Source organism: Embiotoca jacksoni, unplaced genomic scaffold (genome assembly GCF_022577435.1).
Source record: "Embiotoca jacksoni isolate LCO1_2020_lvr unplaced genomic scaffold, fEmbJac1.0.p SCAF_1, whole genome shotgun sequence".
Classification (NCBI taxonomy): domain Eukaryota; kingdom Metazoa; phylum Chordata; class Actinopteri; family Embiotocidae; genus Embiotoca; species Embiotoca jacksoni.
The window spans coordinates 21810468-21835261 of NW_027185229.1; the positions used below are offsets into that span (position 1 = coordinate 21810468).

Consider the following 24794-nt stretch of genomic DNA (forward strand, 5'->3'; position numbering starts at 1 on the left):
CGTGTGTAAAATATAGCCTGCTAAAAGGTGCAGTCTGAACAGTATGTTGCAACCAAGCAGCCACCCAACAGTGACGTCACACATCAGTTTGTGAACTCTCACAAATGAAGTCCGGATTTTTGGCCGCCGCCATTTTGCTAGTTTGAAGCGGATTTGAGCCAGAAGTGGCCATATTTGGATGATCGATGGAGGAGTGAGCGGTGCATGTGACTCAGATGGACCGCTAGAAACAACACTAACAACACCATAATAATAACAAACCCTAGTGGTCCTTGGTGGCATTACAGTTCAAGGCACTTTTCATTTCATTTTTCAGATCAGGAAGCTGTGTCCACTTTCATATGTAGTCTTTGGTTGCAACACATGACTCAACAAAGGCCTTCTGCGATAGTTATTACTTGGCCCCCGGCACGTGATACTAGTCACCGTGGTTAAAAATTAACAAATTAAGGGAAATGCCGTTTCCATTTGGCTATTTCAATCCAGACATCTGGCCTGGCCGAGAGCGGATCAGGCGGCCAGCTTCAGGCCGAGTGTTTCCACCTTGCATCAACATGCGTCCTGTGTGGCCACTTGAGGTCGGATCTAACTTCCCCCGCTGTTTATGCAAATGAACACGTAGGCTACGTTGTAAAAAATATAAAGTAAATTACTACAAGAACAGGGACCTCAACATCAGAACCGCAATGATTCGGGTCAGATTAATTCCTTGTTCCAGCACGTGTCCGCTGCTGTAGGTCTGATGTGTTACAGGAGACAAACCGATACATGAGAAGAGGAGTTTAAGCTACAGGCAGGCTATTCTATGCGCCCTGTGTTAAAACTACAGGGCTATGACCTAATTCATGTTTGTAAATGTCTGAACCCTGGAGTTTGTAAAACTAATTCACAGCCTGAAACCTTCGGCTCGTTAAGATTCATTGATTATTTATGAATTATTGATCCACAGCTGTGGATGATGTGTGTCGGAAATAAGACGATATTAACTAAAAGAAAAAAAAAGATAAACCCAGAGTTGGTGAAACAAGCATCATGTGTTTTAATTCATTAATCAGCGGCTTCATAACGTCAGTTTGCAGTAAGTTTCTCCCGCTGTCAGTCGGCTATAGTTCAGCTGCACTCAGCAGAATCACACGGGAGATTAATTAAAAATAAAAGAAGAGCAGGCAGAGATCAGATCAGGTGAAAGACTGAATGGAGGGGGGGGAAAGTCCAAAACTAACGAACCTGCTGAACCTGCTGTAACGTGACGGTAACTCACCGGAGCACCGGGTCAGATACCAACACAGCAACCTACAGCTGCATTTATTTGTACTGATATTCAGAGGACGTCAGCCGAGTAGCCTCAATGCGTCCTCGGGTCGCATTGCATTCCCACTGCTAAACGAATGTGGACACATGCGTGCCAGGCCGCCTCCGAATGTGGCCTGAACAGATCCGACCTCAATGCTTCTTGGGTGCGTTTCCACCCGTACTTTTGCTGGCCACTTGTGGCCCTGTCGCATATGTCCTGATTGAAATAGCGGGGAAAGTGAGATCCGACCTCAAGTGGTCTCCCAGGACGCATGCTGAGACGAGGTGGAAACACTCGGCCTAAAGCTGGCCACCTTTGACCCGCTCACGGCCAGGCCAGACGTCTGGATTGAAATAGCCAAATGGAAACAGGCTAGTGTACAGAACCAGTAATTGACTGAGCAATCAACAAGAACATAGAAACAGATCATACGGCGTGCTACTTTATTGCCATAAAAAGGCCTGCTACATATGTTTATGTCTACATTCTCGGGATAAGCACAACACATCAAAGATTATAAACCATAAACTAGAAGAATAAATCAATGCACACATTCATCTTTAAGCAATATCTCCTAGAGACCTGTCTTTGCTGGATTACCTTTCTATTTACTCTGCGTCTATATTCATGCAGCATGTCCTGAGCTATTTAATGACACACAAGAGGAATGTTTTTTGGGGGGTTTTTTTTAGTGAGGAGTGGAAAATGTGACAAAAAGGGAGACACCCACTTCACTACACAACACACCTCCTGAGATAACTAACCGTAATCCCAACACTTACCCTGAGAAGCCAGCGTGTCATGTTATTATTGTTGTTGTTGGCATGTCATGTAGTACTGTTCACCCATAAATGCACCTATTTTCAAAATGTTGATTGATAGAATAAAAAAAGAGAGACCGCCTCTTTCTTATGAACACGCTGCTCTCCCCAACGTCCTTCATCGTTAGTTATTAGTGCAGTTATTAAAGGTGAACTCCAACCAAAGAAATGCATTAAGGAGCTTCCCTTTCAAACAAACATCATATTTCAGTGCATTTAAATGCATGTGCACTCAGGTTATTGAGTAACCAGTGGACTACAGTGCATATAAATACATTACCTGATTTCTGCTGTAACCAGGCTTTTCTCAGTGTAATTAGGTTAGTGCGATTCAATTTGTGAGCACATAAATTATCTTATTTCAAGGCTAATTGTAAATGAACCTAAAAATGCATTTGGGATATTATTGAGAAATTCGACGCTTCAAGTAACACATCTGACATCAACAGCTTTGGCGATGCTGCAATATTCTTTACTGAACTGCCTGAGAGCATGGCGTTAATATTCTTTTTAATCATGTTTTGGCTTCAAAAGTAACATACTTTTCCCGAACACAATGGACTTTGTACAAAGTGAATCAATAGCTCATGGTTACACGCTGGCCAACAGCCCAGTCAGAGTGACAGAACTCAGGCGACTTGAAACAGCGAACAGCACATGTCCAAAACACATACCGTCCCTGCTAGAAGGAGTTCAGACAAGGGAAAGACTGCAACTATAGAGCTTCCATAACAAAGCCTGCTCAGTCCATGTGTGTGTGTGTGTGTGTGGTGTGTGTGTGTGTGCACACTGAGCCTGAGCAAAACTGCCTTAATGAAAAGGACACGACGGACAGAACCAGCAGTGTCTGGAAAAAGTCCTGGCATAGTTAGCTTGCTCGCTCTCATTCCGTCCCTCACTCTCTCTTGCGCGCACACACATATTTACACAGACAATTATGTCCCCTTGGATTCCGTTTCATTGGCACCTTTTAGTCTTCTAAGGTGCCAAGTGGGTACAGTTGTATTCTGGTATCGCCAGACCCAAACCCAAATATTGGAAATTGTTTCCGGGCGTTGCGTCATAATGGGGCGGAGACCTTTAAACTATTACACAGCAGCCTTTAACCAATCGACGTTCACCATCATTTACCGTACGTTGGGACCTGAAACTCGCCAAGCTATAAACAACACGGACACTAAGCAGAGTGCAACGCCATGTTGGTTATTGCAGACTTTAAAAAAAAAAAAACGTTTAGGCATTGTTCTTACTCCAGCGAGACTTTCAGTCCTTTATGATTAAAGACTATTGACCAGCGCTCTTTTATTCTTGTACGTTTGTTTACTGTACTCGGGAACGCTCGACAAAAGGCAATCTTTTTTTTTTTTTTTCTTCTTCACAACTACTTCCATCACTTTGTATACGTACAAACAAGTACAATTGCATCAATGCTTTTGAGGAGAGCTTCAATGCCTTTGAGGACAGACCGAGACTGTGGACTATTATCCTAATTTAAATGGTTATTGCATCCGACAGAAGGCATTTCACCCTTTTTTTTAAGTTAGCTTGTTTCAAACTAGTTTGTTTCAAGCACGCCACGGCCCTCAGCCACCAGACTAGAAGGTAAGGCATGCCACCAGTGCCCCACACTGTTATACTAATGCAGTAGTGGTACTACGGTAATCATCATCAACATACTGATCATCCGTTTACTTTTTTTGGTGGTGGCCCCAATTGCGACGCTGTGTCATTGGCTTTGTCCTGCAGGTTGTAGGCTGTAGGTTGATGGAAGAGGCACTCTAGTAGGAAAAGTGCTAAATGACTTTTGGAATACTTTCTCCCTGTGGTCAGAGATTTAACATTTATTGCTGCAGCTCATGTCTGTTCAGTTAGTAAGAGCCCCTTTTTTTTTTTTTTTCCATCACTGTGACCAATAAAGCAGTACATTCTTCTCCTGCACTACAAAACATGATGTACTGCACTCGCACACACACACACACACACACACACACACACACACACACACACACACACACACACACACACACACACACACACACCGGCCTCCACATTCACATACACCTCTGTGTCCTGACCTGTCCCCTGCAGACTATTTATCCTTCCTCTGTGCTCAAAACCTCGTGCGCATGTTTACTTTTTCGTGCGTTCAAGTATGTGGTTGGTATACTTTCTTTGTGTGTGTGCTTTTCTGTCAGACCTTGGTTGCCCAGGGAACAGCCCTAGCACTGAACTATCCCTACCCCCCACCCTTTTGTCACACACACAGTTTTTATAGCTGTGTGTGTGTGTGTACGTGTGTGTACGTGTGTGTGTGTGTGTGTGTGTGTGTGTGTGTGTGTGTGTGTGTGTGTGTGTGTGTGTGTGTGTGTGTGTGTGTGTGTGTGTGCATACTGTGGTGCCTTGGGTGGCAAACTGTAAATGATAGATTTGTTTTCATTGGCAGCAGAATCCCAAATAAAATAGGGTGGAAACACAGTGGGACAGTGAAGAGACCACTGGTACATACTGCCGCTCATTCAGTAAACTTTCCCTTTTGTTCCATGAAGACATGTCTAATTGTTTCATTGTTCTCACGACTAGCACTTCAAAAATTGCAACTTCAATTGAAAAATTTGCTATAATAACAACCCCATATAAGGTGTGTGAATGGGGAAATGTTGAGGTGTGGTATTCTTTCCTCTCCACACATGCAAACACAGGGACGCTCTCCTACACACTTTAAGATGCAGCAGAAACACACACACACACACACACGGAGGCAGAACATACCCATACGTAAACACACACACGAGCAGGCCGTAAATGTCGCTGGGAGGAAATGAAGTCAGCTGTGCTTTTATGGTTTCATCTGGTCCGTTATATTTATCTGACCCTCCCATGTCCTCTCATGTCCTCTCCCTCGTACACACACATTGATTATTCCATCACCATTTTGATGTAAGGTGTGACAATGAAGTGAAGTAAGGCTCTTGTTGTTTTTCTTCCAAACAGATTAATTCTGAAGGAATTCAAATTTATGGCGAGAGTTTCGACGCACATTCACTCTCGCACCTGGGAGATGCCCAGTGCTGCCCTGGCTGCCAAGCAACCCATTGAAATCACATGATTTATTAAAAGTCGATGGTAAACAATGGTTTAACCGTTTCCAGCTGTGCCGCATATGTGCGGGTGGAGACCCTTAACCCTTATGAAAACTAATCTGCTAAGCAATTTTGTGGTTTTATTAATTTAATCTAAATTTTGAAGTACACTCTCCCTGCAAGAAATACAGATTTATTCTTGAAAACATCCGTCGCCTTGATTATACTGCTAGTGATACAGGGCAAATCTTGTCATTTATACCTTGCATTTGCAGCTGCAACAATCAAATTGCATTATCTAAGTGAGCAATGCAAAACTATTTCTTCAATTGACTTCCAAAAGAGTCAGAAAGGAAAAATCCTGCCACAGGCGCAGAATGCCAATCAGGCTTCTAATAAAACTCCTTTAAATGTTGTGAAAGTACTTATCTGACAGATTCAAGTCTTAGTGCCCATATATTGCAGTTATTCTAATGTGATGGAGGCAGTTTCTCCTTGATCTCAGTCAAGGCCGTCTGTGTTATGAATTTCCCCGAGTGCTGAAAACTGCCATGAGCACAGCAGTGGCGGCTGTTTGTTGCTGTGCACATGTAAGAAAGACTGTTACCCTGACCTTTAACACTGTAGTAGAGCCAAGAAAGAGTTTGTTTCTGGCTGTGTTTCCGAGTATCTTGATAAAATGCCAAAACCAAAATAAACATTGTACTTGAACTTCATGTCATCTGTATTTACAAGTATTTCTATGATGCACAAGAAACATTTTTTTTTTAATCTAAACAACTGCATCTGGAAAGCCCTGAAGTGTTGACCAAAAAGTTATATTTTTCTTATTTCCTCTGTTCCATAAAAATAGTCCAAAGCTGCTCGCTTACAGATATGCATCCTGCAGTCCTGTCATCTCCAGGTCAGACAGACATACACACAAACACGGGCAAAAGCATTGCAGGACATCAAAAAAAAAAAAAAAAAAAAGCGAACACACACACACACACACACACACACACACACACACACACACACACACACACACACACACTCAACCCGTCAGTGAGCCTCCAAGCCTCTTTCGTCTCTTCACTCTTCTATCAGGCCCTCAGGGGGAAGGGAAACCCATGAAATGATTCCTGACATGACGGATCACAGAGCAGCGCTGGTTGAGCCGTCTGATATCAACACTTTTCTGCCTGACTGTGGACAAGTAAGACAGGGGGATTTGCAATGATTTCCCCTGGATGTAGCCCGAGCTGTGTCTGCTCTGCTGACTGAGGTTACTGAAGCTAGCCCACTGTGCATGTTAACCCGCAAAAATGCTGTAACGTAGAAATCTGGCAACTTTTCTCCTTCACACAGCGTAATGAACCCGTTTAAAGTTCGATTTTTGAGGCTTGAAAACGCATAACTGTTAGGGGTTGTTTCTCGCGGTTCTTGAAGAGACTTTTTAAAACATTCCAGTTGTTGGTTTTCATTCAGAATAGGTCTGAAGTGCCCATGTGAGTCACTGAAAATAACAGGTAGTCCCGTTACGACTCTGTGGGTAAGCTTTCTCTCGAAACGCAAGACTTTGACACGAAGAGAAATTACCAATCAATAGAAGAAAAAAAAAGAAGAAAAACGAACAACACGTTTTTATGGCATCTGATGAAAACATATTCCTTTCGAAAACATTGCTCAAGCTTTGGATTTACACACTGTGAATTGACAATTCAGCTCAGTTGACTTGAAGTCAGCTTGGTGGGAGATGCTAAATTTCATCTCGCATTCACCTTGCCGTTTCAACACCTTGCCGGCAGACTGACATTCTCGCATCCAGACGTGTACACACCCAGTAAACGACTCAACTAAGAATGAGATGGAAAAGGACTGCGATACCAAACCTTTGCTCTGGCAGCTCAAATCAATCAGTGAGAGCTTCAGTGAAGGAAAAAAAAAACCCACCTGCTGAGCAAACTGCAACCCCTGCAATGCACACCAAGTCTCACCCTATCATATATATATATATATATATATATATATATATATATAGTTCTACATCCTGACTTGAACTTACCTTCCTATCGGTGTCAAAAGCATTTGATGCTCAGGAAAACTGCTCATTAGCATGTCGAGATGCTCAAAAGTGTGAGCCACAACATTATTCGTAAATATGGAGTCTTTGGTTTCCTCTTGCTGTTTCAGTTCGACTCATTATTCCAATGTTTCTATGGAAGTCTGATCAAAGTTCAGATTTAATGGATCATCTCTGTCATATATCACCCTTGAGGAAAAATCAACTGGGGCTAAAGACTGAATCAAAACATATCAAGGTGTCTTACGTTCCCATCGTCTCCTTTTATGTATCTATTTGGGGCTGTGTTGTGCAGACAGGTGAGGTGGAAGTGTTTTATCTTTTTAATAATATATAAGAATTTTGTTTTCTCCTGCTTTGAAGATTATTGTTCTCCTTAATCATGCAACATATTTCTGTGACAGACTTTGCAAGTGCATTTTGTAGTTACTTCCTACTGTGCTGTCACTTTAAAGAAGATCCTAACAGCAAAGCAGAGACAAAAAATAGTCTGGATTTTTTTGTTTTTGAATGAAAAATATCCTCCTACCTTCAAGGATGACTTCTTTGCCAGTTTTTTTCAGCGCTTGCACAGCCTCATCGTGTGTGGCCTCCCGTAAGTCATAACCATTGACAGACAGTATGGCGTCACCAACATAAAGTGCCTCCGTCTGGTCAGCAGCCAGGCCCTTGAAGATTTTGGAGATGAGTATTGGCATCTTGTTTTCCTTGCCACCTGCATGAACAATAGAGGAAAATAATCATGTCGTATCATCTTGTACGTCTTTTAGGAACCTGCTGCATGTGTAGTTACATGAACTCACTCTTGCACCGTGCAACTTTTGGCCACAAATTAGCTTTACAAAGGGAATTATGATCTTACACAATCTAAACAAGTTCAAAGTGCCTGTGCTAAGAGCAACAGTATACAAACAAAATCAAAGTATCTGTTAGAATGACAAACACAGCGCCGGGTTATTACATTCATTACGTTACATTGTGAGTCACAAAACTACAAAGGCAAGTGGCTGGTTAGTAGCTTTAACTGTGAACAAAACAGCTTCTATCCCACACTCGTTGTCAGTCCAACCACTGCAGTTCTCATATTTTAGCATTAAATCAACCCCCATCACCTAAACTGCAGTTCAAAGGGCATAAGAGGACACGGACAGCAGCGATTGTCCTCCTGCACTAACTTCTTCAGCTTAAAAGCTCCTCTCCCTCCCTTCCTTTCTCTGTCTGTCGTTAAATGAAGGTCAGCTGGAAAGCTGTGTTGATCTCTCTCTTGTTGTGGACTCGCATTCGCCATGAAAAATATCATCATTAGTGTCAGCGGGCAGCTGGACTCTGGCCTTCAAGCCAGTGAGAAATGATCTCAGAGAGGATTACATTTAATTCAATTTAAATATCTTCTGCAGGGTGTTTTTTGTTTTTTCTTTCGAAGTGATTCCTTTGGATTCACCCCATGTATCTTTTTTTGTACTGTTAATAAAGAATAAACACCAGGGCTTACAATGGCTGACTCTAAACTAGTATGTATTCCAGTCACATTGAGTTATTTTTTTTTTATGAGTTTTAGAAAGTCTTGGATTAATACATTTGCCAGCTCTGTGGCATCAGATTGTTGTTTGCTGCATGACTATCTGAAGTTGGCAATGTCCTGCACTTCCTAAATTTCTGAATCATGATGGGGTGATAGAATTTTTTTTTAATTTACATATAGTAAACAGAAGCCTACAACAATCTTTAGGGTGCTACCATCAGTATATCTATAACTATGTGTATTTATCTCCTCTATGGTCCATGATAGGTTGATTTTACGTCAATGTTGAAGCTTTGTTTTTGTTTTTTAAATAGTGGTCATAAAGTTTTAGTTTTTCTTTATTGGTCATTATAATCCCACCTGCAACACCTGATGTCAGGGATTCTTGGTTCAACACCAGCCATGGGTGGTATGGAACCAGTTTACTGCCCAAGAGTCTTTTGCTGCCGAAATTCAAAAACTGGTTTGAGATTAGGTACCAGGTCCCAAAGCAGCCTTTTAAGTATAAGAGGCCAGTATAAATGGATGTTATGTTATTTGAATTGGGTTACCGTCACGTTACAACAGGTTTAATGGTTTTAGATGTTTTTATCCTCCTTTCAATCTTTTAGCTCTTCCGGCTCTGATTTTATCTTTTTTTTTTGTTGCCAGAAGAAATCTCATGTGATTCTGCCGAGTGCAGCTGAACTGTACAGAAAACAGGAAAGATTTACCTGCAAACTTGTAGCTATAACGCAGCTGCGTAGTGATTTAAAACACAAGCTGCTACATGACGCTTGTTTCACCAAAGCGTCCTCTAGTTTATCCTTTATTCTTTTCACTTATCTCATGTAATTCCCAACTCGGGTCAGACCCAGAGCTGTGGAAGAGCTGCCGCCCCGTCGTGCAGTACATTTATCCACAGCCGCAGAACTCGGCGCGCTTGAACAAATATAATCTAAAGAACAAATAATATAAGCTGAACTGATCGGGTCCTGACGGTTCACGTTGTGCATTACAAACTCACTAAACCGTGTTCGGCCATTTAAAAACATAAAATAAGTCAGATAGACCATTACAATACTACATTATTTGTATATTTTTGCAATGTACGTGTTCATGTGCATACAGAAAGGAGAAGTGAGATCCAATCACAAGAGGTCTCTCAAGGTGCATGTAGAAATGTAAACGGTGGCTTAAAGCTGGCCACTTGTGATCCGGTCTCATCAGGACAGCTCAGGACAGATTGATAAGGCCAGGTGTAAACAGGATCTTAGCTACTTTCAATTACCATAGTAATCACTTGTCCTGCAGGAAACCTTCAAAAATCTGACCTCTTATCCAATTCATTGTAAGAAGCGGGAGATTTTTGTGTTTGTAATTCAATAATTTGATTCTGTAGGTAGAAATGGTGTTTACAATACAACGGGGGAGTTGTTTCAACTCTGATACTACGGACTTTCTGAGAAACAGTATTGCTAAGGAGGTGTTGGTTTAATCCGCACCTCTCTGACACTCATTTGGTCCTTTGGTGACACTGTGACAAACTATGCATGCATGTTTTTCACTTTTATTTTTTCCAAAATAACATGCTGTACTGTGCTAATGCAATCCAAAAATGATCATAAGCAGGACAGCTCCGTTGATGAATTAGCAGCGAGTGATCCTGTGGAAAAAAAAAAAATCACATGGTTGAGACTCAGTGACGGGAACAGCGTGTTCTTGAAAGCCATTATCAACAGCTGCATGAAAGCAAACAAAAGTGGAAACTAACATAACCATATTGCAAAACATGGACTTAAAAAAAAAAAAAAAAAAAAAAAAAAAATCATTACCCAGGTCAAGCTTACAGCTATAGTCAATACATCTAACAAAGTGCTTATTTTACACAATTAAAATGGACACTTATCAGATGTGGTTCTGAAAGTAATTTTAAATAGTCTGGCACTCATTGTCCTGCCCATTCACCCAAATCCAAGCTTTACCAGTTGGTTTAAGGATTAAATTTGAATAGCTTCCAGTCACAAGTTGCTTCTCTAACCTTCAGGTTACCTCTGCCCCCAGTTTGTGCCACCATATCGGTTTTAAATTAATTCTCTCTGTAATGTCCTTTCACTGCATGAAAACTCCACTGTAGTACACAAAGAGCAGACATACTGAGGTGTCTAAAGCTTTAACACTAATCATGAGGCAGAGTAACTCCAACTGATTTAAGTATTTAAAGAATTTACAGCAAAAAAAAAAGTACATTACAGAACTCTTATTTGCACAAAATGTCACATTAAAAATCCTAAATATTAAGAAGGTAACTATGGCAAAAACCAGAATCATAATTACAGTACATACCACACTGCCACTGGGCTTCTGATCCAACCACAAAATTAATTGAATTGAAAACTCACTCATGCAGGTTGAACCTGCAGACATTAAAAATGACTGCCAGAACCGACTTATGGTCAGTGAACTTTCAGGTTCATTAAAACTGGCCTGGATGTGGCACATTTCATGCAAATAGAGGGCTCATCACAGCACTTCCCACTTCACCAAGTGTAGTTTTATCTTCTTTTGGAGTAAAATGGTCCGACAAGTAGGCAAAAGAGCCGTGTCTCTCCGAGACAGCCGGAGGATGATAGTGACACTGGTGTCAAAGTGAACAGGCGATGACTTGGCATCGGCACAAAAGGACGCAGGTACATTCAGGCAGCACATGTTCATCACATGGTTCAAATGTTTTTCACCTTCTGCTTTGTCAAAATATCAAGCCCGTCATTTGGGGCAATCAAAGGATGCGAGGGCCAATAACAGCAAGAAGAACTACACGCAGTAACCCTTTTCCGCCCTGTATATTCCTCTCATCACATACTTTAAAAGAGTCACTCCAGTCACAAATACCTTTTATTGACATGATTTTCGAACAAACATCTTTGACATGTGGTAAAAATAACCATGGATTTGTCTGCCACTCCTACACAACCCTTATTTCCTTCCCATGTTTACCATTCTTACTCCCAACGTTTTCGTGTTTGGCACCTTCCAGCTGGCAGCCTGTCGCTCGGTTGACAGGTGGGTGGCAGTGGTGGAAATGGGGTGGAACCACTGGAGCTCCTCGTGGCAGGTATATGAATGGTACTAGGTTGTACAACACTGACATGAACCTAATTAGGGAGTTTTGTGCTGGCAATGTGTTTGTTGCGATAATGCTCCTTTCAAAGAATTCAGCACGGTCAGCACTTGGCTGATGAAGTTGCATATAGTACTAACAAACAATGGGACAAAAATAAAAGCAGATTGAACATAACACTAAACATAGCAAGGGTATAATATTCCTAATGAGTGTGCAGAGCCATCTGAGGAGAAATTGGGTTTTTTTTTGTGGTACTAGATTTTTTTATTTTTTTTTATGTAAAACTGCACCTGAGCCTTGTTTACTCATAAAAATGATCTAGGAGAACATCTGGGCTGGTCTGTGACAAAGAGGCACTCAAACATGGTTTATAATATTTGCCCCAAAAAGACAGTGCCAACTAAAATGGTATACAATATACGGACTATTCAAACAAGGGAAAGGTAAACCATGTTTTTTTTTTTTTATCATACTCACAAGTTGCTTGATCTCAAATTCACTTTCTGTGACTTTTCTTTTTTTTTTTTTTTGTCAAAATTAGTGCTGGGTAATTTTCAATACCGGTCCCCATACCTCGACTTCAATACCAATTCTTATTGGAGATTTTATTTACCTGGGTGGGCCGTCAAAGTCGAGGCTACAGCGAAAGTGATGTGATTAAAACGTGTTAGTGTGGCCGACACCCACAGTAGGTATCGAAATTTGCCTACCGAATGAAAAGGCCTTTTTTCAAGAGTAGATAGTATTGAAGCAATTAAGCCGGTGCCATAAAAAGTATTGATGTTTCGTATCCAGCCCAAGAGGCTCATGAACAAAAACGCTCTGCAGAAGCACGCTCCTCTCAACTTTGACTGGTGGCCCTGTCTAGAGACCTGGAGTCTAACTTCCCAGCCTCCCCTCTTAAATTTAGACATGTGGGTAAAGGTTGCCTCCATGCTCTTCTGCAAGCTGGGGTGGGCTCCCTAAAATTAACACTAGTAGAGTACTCCACTCCCAGCCACATAGCTTTCATCTTTGGCCAATGACAACTGACTGCAGCGGGCTGCTGCTCTCAGCTGTTCACAATGCGGTGTCAGCTAGCCCACAACAACTTTTGCAGCGTTCTTTCATTTTGCCTCAGCCGCCTTCTTTCTGACACTTTTTCCATGCCTTTCTTTCTTTTCATTCATTTGGCCCCTTTTTGGCTGGTTCCATGCGCCTGTTCATCTACGGCATGCTCTTTGTGCCTGAGCTTTTGCCTTTTTATCACTCTGTTATTCCCTTCCTCCTTGCTTGCCTTTGAACAACTAGCATCACAACAATGTCAAGCCAACGGGGTGCCAGCTATGATTTTTGTTTTAATAGCATGCTGTCTGGTTTTCAAAGCCACCCATTTCCACAGAGGTGGACATTACATTTATGTCATTAGGGCCTGGCTTTGTTTTGTTGGTGGTGGCAGTGGTGGGGGAAGCTACAATGAACGCGTCACCAGCAACTTCGACGATGAGTCATCTTTGCAACATGACAGTATGGCGAGTTTACAATGATCCATCTATTAGAGTCTGTGCATCAACCAGTGGACAAACTATTACTTGTGAACATAAACCTTCCCAAAGGAGGAGGAGGATTCAACTCGCATGCAAGTTCAAACACATACTGCATAGTGCACGTCCATAATTTATCACACCTTTTACTGCCTTGACATTTGTTGTGATAGCGCAAGCATCACAAGCTGGGTCAGAGTCAGTCATATTAACAAAAGATATCATTAACTAAATAGCAGTAAGTTGGATCAAAGGCATCAGACAGCAAACCGTGTTAAAAGAGAGGAAGAAATTCAACAGTGGGTGGGGGGGGGGGGGGGGGGGGTCTATCAGTGATCTGCTAAATTTAAGTCAAAGAAAACTCTCAACAATTTTGGCCACCTCCAGGAAAATCAAATCCAAATATTTCTCCAACTGCTCAATCCCTGCGCCATCCGTTTAATCTTTTGTATTTCCATATGCCTCCCAGTCTTCCTCACATTGCGATCCTCACGGAGATAGTAGCCTGTTGCTGCAGGTCGAGGAAACGGGACGAGGAAGAGGCATTTATCAGCCGCCGCAGAACAAAATCTAGGTACGTGAGCCTGGCTTGTAAGATATGGAGAGGTTACAACCTTTTCCCATTGAAGGGTTAAAGGGGCAACACAGGTGTAACTGTGATGTGCAGCAGCTTGCTCAGATTTTTCAGTTATTAGCACAAAAAAAAAATGTCCTTTAACCAATGGAAATCATTAAGATTCTGTATAAACAGCTATACATTTACTCTAGTCACATATTATTAGGCCAGTACTTAATACTTTCCAGTGACGTGACAATTCTCTGTATATTGCATACGTTACATAAAACATTTTAATAGCACGAGACAAATGCAAACTGGGATGTTTTTGACTGTTGTTGTTTTTGTTTTTTTTAACATGTTGAGACCCTGTTGTGTTCCAAGAGTAAAGTACTGTCTACATTTAGGATATTGATAGGCTATATATAGATATCGGAGGAAAATAAGCATCTGTGATTTTGGAAATGTATCAAGGAAATTGTGGAAACTTTTTTTTTTTGCACCCAAAACGAGTGTTGCGCATTAAAAACAACGCGTTTTCCTCCCTTTTGTTTAAAACGAAAGTTATTAAAGGTTGTTGCGTTTGAGGTCACACCAGCCTAACATCTATAGTGGCTAACTAATTCGCATCTGATAGTGACTCCGGGGCGCTGACTTGCTTCCCCGTTGAGATGAGACGCAGCTTGAGAAAAACACAGCTGTCTTTTTTTTTTTTCCTTTTTTTTTTTTTTCTTCCTGTGCAAACAACGACCCTAAAACTTGCTGTGGGTTTTCGACTCGAGTGAGAATTTTAATTGACGAAAGTGGAAATTTGCCGCACAGTTTGAAGTTGGCCGAGTTAAGTGACTGCTGGTTGTTCTCGCCGTCGTTGACAGAAGCTGCACTCAAAACTCCTCGCCCCAAACTTGTGTTACATGACAGTTGAGTCGCCGGTAATTCAGTCAGCTATTTTATTGATACTTTTGTAAATTGTCTTACCTTTGATACTGATTCCGAGTCCCCCAACATCTTGCTTGGTAATTCGCACGGTGCGCTTCACGTTGGTGATGGTTTCCGGGACCGGGGACGAGCTGAGGTTCGGGGGGTCTCCGTTAATAGCGCCGGCCGGAGTCGGGTTGGGTTTTGCGGGCTCCTCGGCGCCCTCGCCGGGGTTTACGGTGAGAGTGTCCTCGGTAAGCGTGGCCAACACGCGGATCCAGCGGTCCACGGTCACTCGAAGTTCCAGCAGTCCCGTTTTCTGCGCCTTCATCGCGGCAGCCATGTTCAACGCATTCCTGGAATAACTCTAGACGGGCTGGCAGTCCTGTAAAAAAAAAAAAAAGGGGTGGAGGGCTGGAGTAGGGGGCACGCACACACACGCGCGCACACGCACATACACACACACACACACACACACATACGTACACACGTTCACACGTACGCACACTCTATTCCCTCTCTCTCCCTCGACTTTCTCCTCCTCCAAAGAGGTTTATCCAGTAGTAAGAAGAAAAGTTAATTGAGTGTGATACGATTAGCAACGGTGTTGACACACACACTCAAAGTTCAAAGGGCTTCTTGTTGAGTCCATCCATTAATCAACTGTGTGCTGCTTGAGTCACACATAATTAAGTTTTGATTTATTCATTCATTTATTTATTTATTTCAAGTGCATTGAACCACCCGGCCTCAGATCACAGCTCTAATTTGCAATGTGCCCAAAAGACACAAAATCACTGTGCTCGTGTGCACAGATGTCGCCATGAATAAAATCAAATCAATATGCTTCCAAGGACAGCGATTCTGTTTCCGGTGGAGAGCTCAAATCAGGCATGACATCCACAAAGCCTCCTCAGCTTTAACTCTGCTGACGAGAAAACATGCATACAATAGATGTGATGTTACCAGAGTAAAAAAATATTGTTGTTGTTTTTTTTACTTTGAAACCTCTCATTTTAAACAAAGAATAATTATTTTTGAATGGATTTGCTCTTGTTAAAAAAAATTACTTACAAAGAAAAACAAAATCATTCAAACTTTAAAGTGGAAATACCATGACAGGTATGTTACAACAACTGATGCATCTATCAAGTTATTCCATACGATTTTGCACCAAATCTGCTTCAGACAAATTATTTTTATTTTAACATACTTTCATATAATAATTTAACAGAAAACAATGGAAGTAGTGTGCAATATGTGTGTGAAACGGATTTGTAATAAGCTGTGATTTCAGCAACGATAAGCCATAACCAAGCCATTAGGTCTTGGTCTTGACTCCAAGTCAACATGGTTAAGTATTGCATTGTCGTGATGACTCAGCATAGGTGCACTTAATTGCACAGAGGAGACATTAAGAACATGCATGAGTCACTGAAACAAGCTGATGAGGCAGTCCACGTTTCCTATGCTCTACTGCATCGGCAATTAATCTGCCAGCCCTTCAGCTGTCTGTGTGGCAGCCAGTGTTGCATCTGCTTCACAGCAGGTGAGATAGCAAAGAAATTCCAGCACCCAATTTTAGCAAACAGTCTTCTGGGTGGGCTGGTGAAGGACAATTTCTCCCTTAATGAAAACAAGTTTGGACCATTGACTGAAAATTGCTCTCATACCATTGAGATTGTTTAAAGATGCTCATATGTAAATATGACTTCATAACATTAAAGCAGCAGGGAAACTAACCTTAACAGCTTCTTTTATTTTTGTAATATTCATGTTTACTGTATATTGAGGTACTAACTTGCTTTTGATAAGTAAATTTCTTGCAGCCATTGACCATAATGTAGAGACGACACACTCAACATTGAGCAGAGATTTTTAAAGGTTGGTTCCCAATCGTCTGTCTCTCCCTAGTGGTTAAATGGCTTTATTACAAGGCAACAATGGCTTTTTTTTTATATATATATATATATATACATATATTATACAGATATCAACGAAATATTCAGTAGTTTCAACCTTGTTTGAAACAGATTTAAGGACATTTAATTATTGTGTGATAAAGGTTTTATTTCCACAGAAGCCATGAAGAAGTAAAATCAGTTGTTGGATTATGAGCAACAATTTCTCAGTTTTTGCCATCATGGTCATTTAATACCAAATAATACCAAAGTGACCTTATTGAGGAAGACTTTTTTTTTTGTTGCACAAGATATATTAATACATGTCATAGATTAATCTTTTGAGCACAAGATTAAATATACAGTTATTGTGTCACTGACTGAAATTAAACCACCACAATCTGTCCCAAGATTAAATGCACCACATTTATTAAGTTCATATCCAACCATATGTCCAGTAGCACGCATGCATTTGGGGGGGGGGGGGAAATAACACAGCATGGCATGGCATTCAAAAATAGTAAAATATCGTGATTTTGAAACACCATCAAATCCTCTTTTTTTTACCCCAGGAATTAAAGACATCAAAATCCTCGGACTTGGAAAGAAGTAGCCTCAAATTCAAATCTACCCTCACTGGCCCTCAAAGGCAGGTTTCAGTTGTCCGGGATGAGGAATAAAAGTCTAATTTAAAGATAGATGAAGAGGTATCCCCGGGGAACTACTCAAGACACAACAATTAGACTTCATCAACAAGAGCAGGGGTGTTTGTAAGGGGATACAGTGTGTGGTGGTGAATACAGTTTAGCAGTTAAAAATGCAGCTTACATAATTCAATGAGAACATGTAGGCGTATTTGGACTGCAAGTAGTTTTGCTAAGAGACTAATTATTTAATGAAAACTAATTAATATTTATTATTTTAACAGCTATTTCAAATAATGGTTCCACACAGCAGCTATGTGGCCTTTTTTTCAGCTCACCATTGTTAGGGACTGCAGATGTACTCAATGATTCAATCTCACAATTTGCCTCACTGCTGTTTCCAGCTGCAGCAGGCAACTTTTTTCAAGAAACAAAGATAACTAAAGTAACAAATGTCTTGCCTGAGCATTAAACTGAGTTTTAGCTGACAAGAAATAAGCCAGTTGTCCTCCTTGAGAGTTCGTAGATAACAAAACAAAACAAAAAGGTAGAAGGAGATGGAAAATATTAGATTTGGCATTTTAGGTGGCTACAACCACAACTTAAAATAAATGCTGACGTGGTTAAATATCTGCTTAAATTGAGAGCAATTTGCTGACATTTCATTGGGCAATAATCAGGTTTATATGTCAGCTTGTTGTGGAGTGCTTGTTGTTGTGCTGCCCCCACCCCCCCCCCCCCACCAGAGGCCATAAAATTAGGCAATTCAGATGGATTCTTGTGTCTCTTTCAAATGTTTAAGACAGTTTGAGGTTGTTATTGTGGTCACTTGGTGCTGTTAACAGAGGAAACTAATGATTTATAATAATTTTTTGTTCATGTTTTGCTCTCTCGCTCTTTGTCTCTCTCTCTCCATAAATTTCCACCACAGTTGTACACCTCTGTGTTCAAACAAAGACACTCGTATGTACAACTTAGCACGCGTATTGAACAGCAAATGTAAATATCTCAATGGCAGTGTTCGACTTAAACAGCGTGTCTACCTAATGATGTTTAGCATTATGACAAAGTGTTTGACCATCTGACCTTCTGTCTATACATCTGTCAGTCTGGTGCTTTGTGATGTGAGTGGCAGGTGGCTGGCCTATCTCCTGCAGTAGCACGGCTTAGTGTGTTTTCAAAGATTTAATGAGTGGACCAGCAAGATTTGTAAGAATCTCTCAATGCACTCAAGAATAGATGTCCTCTCATAGAAAACACATACTTTGGAGTTCATGTAGTCATATATAGCCACGTAATGAAAAACTTGTCATGTGGAAACATATGCTATGTCTAAGTATATGGACAGTAACTCATTTTTATGTAGTTTGGACTTCATTCTCAGTCATTTGACTTGAGATAAAATAATGAGTGATGTTTAAGTCCTGACTTTTGTCTGAAAGGGTGTTTACACTCAGGTGAAACACATAAGTAGTCATAGCCCTTAATCTATATTTTCCATATCCCCTGCTGTACCCCAGATATGGATCTAAACACCTTAAAATCACACTTAATTGTGTAAGTTAGCACTTTTACTTTAAAGGCATTTTTGTTGTGCAGTAAAGCCAAAATAACAAAAATATTTGTTTATTTGTCCACTATATTTTAACAGAGGGTATTACCCAAATATAAATCTGTCATTTAGTGCTAGTGCACAGTTATGTTGGATTTGTGTGCAAAACGTCAGTAGTAGAACAAATGATATTAACAAAATACAGACACAACAGGTAAAGGATGAAAAGTTAAGGGGAAAAAAATAAATGTCTAAGTACTTGTTTCCCACTGGCTAGGTAATTATTTTATGTCTATTTTAGTATTCCCGTTTAAAAAAAAAGAAATCTCGTGAAATGATCAAATGAATGCAAACAGTAATGTACACACACACACACACACACACACACACACACACACACACACGGTTGAACACACCACAACCCCCCACTTGTCATCTCCCCACTCTCAGTTCAATCAGCCATATATATGCATGTCTCAACTCCCCAAAGACAGTGGACAGTTGGGGTGGACGGCTGATTAGTTTCAACCCCCCCCCCCCCCCCCCTCCCGCGCTTCCTTCTGCCTCCTCCTGCTCCTGCCATCCTCCAACCATCTCTTCTTCCCTCCATCCATCCCTCCCCTACTCTGCTGAGGGCAACAGCTCCAGAGGTCCACCATATGGGCCAGTGTCTGAGCGGCTGACTGCCTGCCTCCCTGCAGCTTGCATGTGTGTGAGTGTGTTTGTGTGTATGTGTGCGTGTGTGATTCAAGCCTGTGCTGACTGTTTAGCCTGCTCCACCTGTTCCTCTGGAACAACAGACCAGACCTCTCATCTGCAGGCCGCTGAGGACAGGCTGGTGGACAGATACATGAACTGATAACCAACAAAAGGAAAATAGAATGAAACCGATATGCAGATGTGACAGTCGGATTTTGCAAGACTTCAATCAAAAGCGACAGCCAGATGAGTCATGATTGTGGAGTTTGAATATATTAGAGCAACTGGGAATGATGTTATTGTTCAGTACCTGCAACCTATTTAGAAAGTCGGTGGTCAAAATGAGCAAAGAGAAAGAGGTCCGAAATGGGGCAAAAGGCAGGAAAACAGATGGATAAACTGAGAGACAGACAAACAGATGAGCAGACAATGATAGATTAAAAAAAAAAAATGGAATAATTTATTCTTAAAATATGAATGACAGACTGTGCAGTGAACAGACTGTGGTAGACAGACACACGCTGCCTCCCAAACACCCGAGGACACAGGATAATAATGAAAGAGAACTTGGGGGTGATAATGAGAGGTCAAACAGAAGAATAAGTCTCAGGCTTGCACACCTGTGGCCCACCTTCTGCCATCTAAACCGCCCAGCGACCTTTTTTTTTTTCCTAACCCCCACAATATTCAGTTACTCTCATTATAACCTACTGAATTATGTAAAGGTATATATGCATGAGGGATCCAGGCAGTGGAGAGGAGACAGGGCAGAGCACTGGAAGGATCTACATAATAGGGCTATCTCTCTCTCCATCTGGTCATGTGTTTATAATCTTCCCCTCCTCCTTCTTAATACCGATCTATCTGTTTGACGCACACCAATCAACCCTCCCCTCACCCCAACAATGTAGCCCTCTTTAATAAGATAATTCTCTATCTACTGCCCGCACTGTCTTATTTTGTGTCATGAATTCAGTTGCGCGTGTGTCTGTGCAAATGCGTGTGTGTTTATCTCTATCTGCGCATTTACGTGTGCATCTGCCTGAGCTGACGCGAGCACTTTGCAGCCTCGGGAGAATTAACTAGGCGTCTGCCACCTGACCCTGTTGACTCCGGCCATCCTGGGCTCAGCTGATACGCGTGCCTTGTGGCCCTGACATGAGGAGGACAAAAAAGCCTGAAGAGTGGGAGGAGGCCAGGGACAGAAGGACCAGCAGGCTATGAATGATTATGATGACGAGGGCCATCTTGCTCTGGCAACCCCCCCCCCTCCCCCCCCCCCCCCCCACACACACACACACACACACACACACACACATACTCCCACCCCCCCCACCCCCCCACCCCCCCACCCCCACCCCCCACAGCAGAAACCCTGGCCTTGGCCCTGGCTCTGGCTCCCACATGGACAAGTGATCTGGCTTGGGTCGGCGTGGGTGAAGTGTCACCATCAGGGTCTGGTCTGTCAGCTGTTGGGGATGACAGGAGGAGAGTAGGGGAGAGGAGAGGATGGAGATGGAGATGTGCAGACGGTAAAGGTGAATATAACACGAAAAGATAATTAGTGAAGAGAGTGAAGAGAGTGAAATCGTGAAACGACAACAGAAGGAACAAGCAGGAGGGCACACGGGAAAGAGAGATAATATTGGAAGGAGCAGACTGAAACAATGGACGAAAGAGAACAGGTTTTGCGGAGGTGTCATATCTGCCAGGCCTTATGCAACCTACAGAGCTCACGCAGATGGCAGGACTGCAGAGAAAGTAGGGTAAACAGCACCGGCTAATGACTTGCCCCCTCTTGACTTTGCACAGTGAACTGAAAGAGCAAATACTTGGAGAAAATCATTAGGAATCTGACAGGTCAACCACAGCACAGTGGAGGGGGCAGGTGAACAGGGTTGTAGCTATGTGTGGTCTCTTATATTCATAGAATCTTCTCACCGTGCTGTTAGCACTGTCGGATCACTCCAGTTATTACTTGACTCAGTGGACTTTGCAGAGGTAGTTTCTCTTGAAGCTCAGGAGCACATGAGTGGGGTCGGGATGGGAGAAAGTCTTGCAGGTTAACCTCAGCATGGTGTAAGAAAATGAAAATGACTCTAAATTAAGAAAAAAAAAAAACACGAGAAGGTTTCAACCTGCTCACAATAAGAACAAAACAGTTTTTCCAATAACATATCACTCAACAGTGTCTATTTTTCTGGTCTCAGTTCACATCATAAAAACGGACAATAAAAAACGTTTTTGCATTCTTTCCAAAAAGGTTCCTGAATCTTTAATATACATAACACTCGCAGGTTGCGTCATACTTAGAGCTAGCTCTGTTTTGGATTCTCCATTTCTTTTCTTTCCCTGAAAGGTTAGATGGCTTGAATTAGTTGATTGACATCACACATATTTTTGTGTCAAAGTTCATCACAGTTGAGATCCATGGGAAAACATTTCACACATTTACTTTGCCTCTGCACCAAATTCTCTGCTTGTGGCAATTCCAATGAAATTAATCGATTTTGGTGTGAAAATCTGCCATTTTGTTTTATTTAAATCTGCATTAGCCGATTTTTTTTTTTTAACAAGTTGCCAGCCTCTGGCTACCAAAAGTACATTTTTTTTGGCTTGTTTTTTGTCTCCACAAACTTCTGATAAAAATGATTACTTTTTAGTTGCTCAATATTCTATTATGTTCACGTGCTGGTCACTAACTTCAAGTTTAATTTCGGATCAGGGAGCTTATAGCGAGAGTAGTCATGTTATCAGTTGTTTATACGAAATTGCAATATATGATACCTACTTTAATTAATACTCATGAAGACCAAGGGTATAGTCCATTGTCTTGGTTGAAGCTTTGAACTGAAAGTGTCAACGTGTTCATGCTTTAGTTTGCACGGTGACAGCGGTCCTAACTTAAAGTTAATGGGGTAATGGTAGAGAGTTGCATGTTGAAAACACTTTGCCACAGCTCAGGAGATTAGACGTTTGGACAGTCATTGAGTCACCTCGTGGGTCAGGTCAGCTTATTTGCTGTGTAACAGTCCTGCTGGTGTGATTAAAGAGGCTGTGACAAAGACGCTGAAAGGCGATTGAGGGGGGGCTGCAGCCAGCTGTCACACGGAGGGACCATAATGGCCACTGAAAATCCCACCACTGTCTGAGCCTGTTTCTTCGTTGACTACTGCCTCCTGCTAACTGACTAGTCACCTCTTTGTTAACCTGTCACAGAGCTGGTTGACAAGATGAGTAACATAAAACATTGTTGTCAAAGGTTTTGTGTAAATTGATTTATAGAATGGGTAAGTCACTGAATGAGTACTAGATTTAGATCACGCTGATTGATGGATTTCCACACTGGAATAAAAAAACGTAGTTATTTGGAAGAAACATGTCTGCAGTGGACACTTCAGTGGTTAATGCATGCACAAAAGTATTTTACAATATGGAATATATTCTGCTCACAATTAAAAGCAAACAGTCACATGACTGGTTCTGTGTGCATACACTTCTTTCTGCTCAGCACTGATTGATTTTTTTTTTTGCTGCATATTTGCCAGAACCTGATATGAATTCAATGTCAGCTTTGTTTATTTTTCTTTTTTGTATTCCACCCTGAAGCAAGTTTTGCAAACTCAGAGACAGGTCAATTGCTTCCTTGCACTAATTTTCTCCGATAGCAAAAGCAGAGCCACAACAGAAAAATTAAATGTTATCAGCAGATTAAAATCTTGTTGAAGTAAACTGTCCTTACTGAGATAAGATAGTCACTACAGTTTATTCCACATCTTTACTTTGTTGTTTCTATTGTTCTTCAGTTAACTGCGTGCACCTGCCGGAGACTATGTGGGTGGTTGATATGTAGAAATACAATCTCCTCTTTGTGGTGTGTATCGTTGGCAATATAGTTAAATTCAAGTGACACTAGTAAGCTTAAAGATTCCATTGTGCTACAAAGCAACATCATTGGTACTACTACCAAGCTTATATGTATTATATATTATATATTATATATTACTTGTACCTTCGCACTAAATTGCAATCAAAAATATTATATATTTCAATTAATATTTTTCACTAAATTTGACAAGTAAGTTGATTATTAGTATTGGTATTACAATATTCTAATGCAAGGATAGGACACTCAAACCCATTTCCTTATATGGATACATTCCCTGGCAAGAATGTATTTTCTGATCTGAACCTGTTTTTGTTTTTTTAGGAATCTGTATTTTTCCTCCTTGCTTTGTCTGTAAAAACATCAGTCAGCATCACATGACTTGCACTGACACTGACTGACTCAGTAGGAGGTGACTCTCGGCTCATGTGGCCCTCAAACTGTAGCCCCCCCCCCCCCCCGATCCTTTACCTCACATCAAAACAATTAGTGTCCCCTGGCCCCTGGCTTTTACACCTAAAGGAGGGGGAAACGCACGGAGGCGGTAGCCGATGGCTCCTCGACTCCTCCGTATAGCAGGAGTAGTAGGTAATGACTCCTGCCTGCCATGGTGGACCTTAATTTGTTATTGTAGCAGAGCAGCTGTGCGGCATGCTGCAGAGAGCAGGTGGCAGCCTGGCAGGAGTGGATGATGGGGGGGCTGGAGGGGGAGGAGGAGGAGGAGGGCTGGAACGTGTGGCATATGTGGGTGGCTGTAGGAGGGGAGGATGGAGAGATGATGGTGTGTGTGTATGTGTGTGTGTGTTGGGGGGGGATGGTGTATCTCACAGCCTTAGCAACCAGCATCCAACTATTATGCTCGTAAAGAAGAATAACACGTGAGACTCTGGATGGTGTCCAGATCCAGTCTGACTGTGCAGGCTTTTGTGTTCGGAGAAGAGAGTTCTGGCTTCAGGCTCAACGGATGACAACTTTTCTTGTTCACTAATATTGTTGTGTGTTTTTACGTGTCACCACTGCATCCCTCAGGGCTGGGTATTTTCAAGTCACCGCATCAGTTTCATCTCTTCCCCCCTATCCTTGCTCGTTTCAATGACAAATTGCGGAGGCATGGCCGGGCTATAGATTTAGGCTATGAACAACACAATCAATACACCCACAAGTTGAGGTCATAAACGACTTTGCTCAAGGCAGTGGAAGTGTGTCTGCTGTGAGGATTATGCGAGCTGA

The 24794-nt window shown here is 41.7% G+C and overlaps 1 protein-coding gene across 1 annotated transcript in view; it reads right to left on the reverse strand.

Annotated features, from left to right (window-relative positions):
* The window catches only part of snta1 (syntrophin, alpha 1), a 35158-nt gene extending 19801 nt beyond the window's left edge, over window positions 1-15357 (reverse strand). Inside the window, exons 1-2 of the mRNA XM_069147610.1 lie at window positions 14943-15357; window positions 7790-7975 (exon numbers count right to left, since the gene is read on the reverse strand). Coding sequence (XP_069003711.1) covers window positions 7790-7975; window positions 14943-15225 — 469 coding nt within the window. The 5' untranslated portion in view covers window positions 15226-15357. The remainder of the gene's footprint in view (window positions 1-7789; window positions 7976-14942) is intronic.
* Between the last annotated feature and the right edge of the window lie 9437 nt (window positions 15358-24794).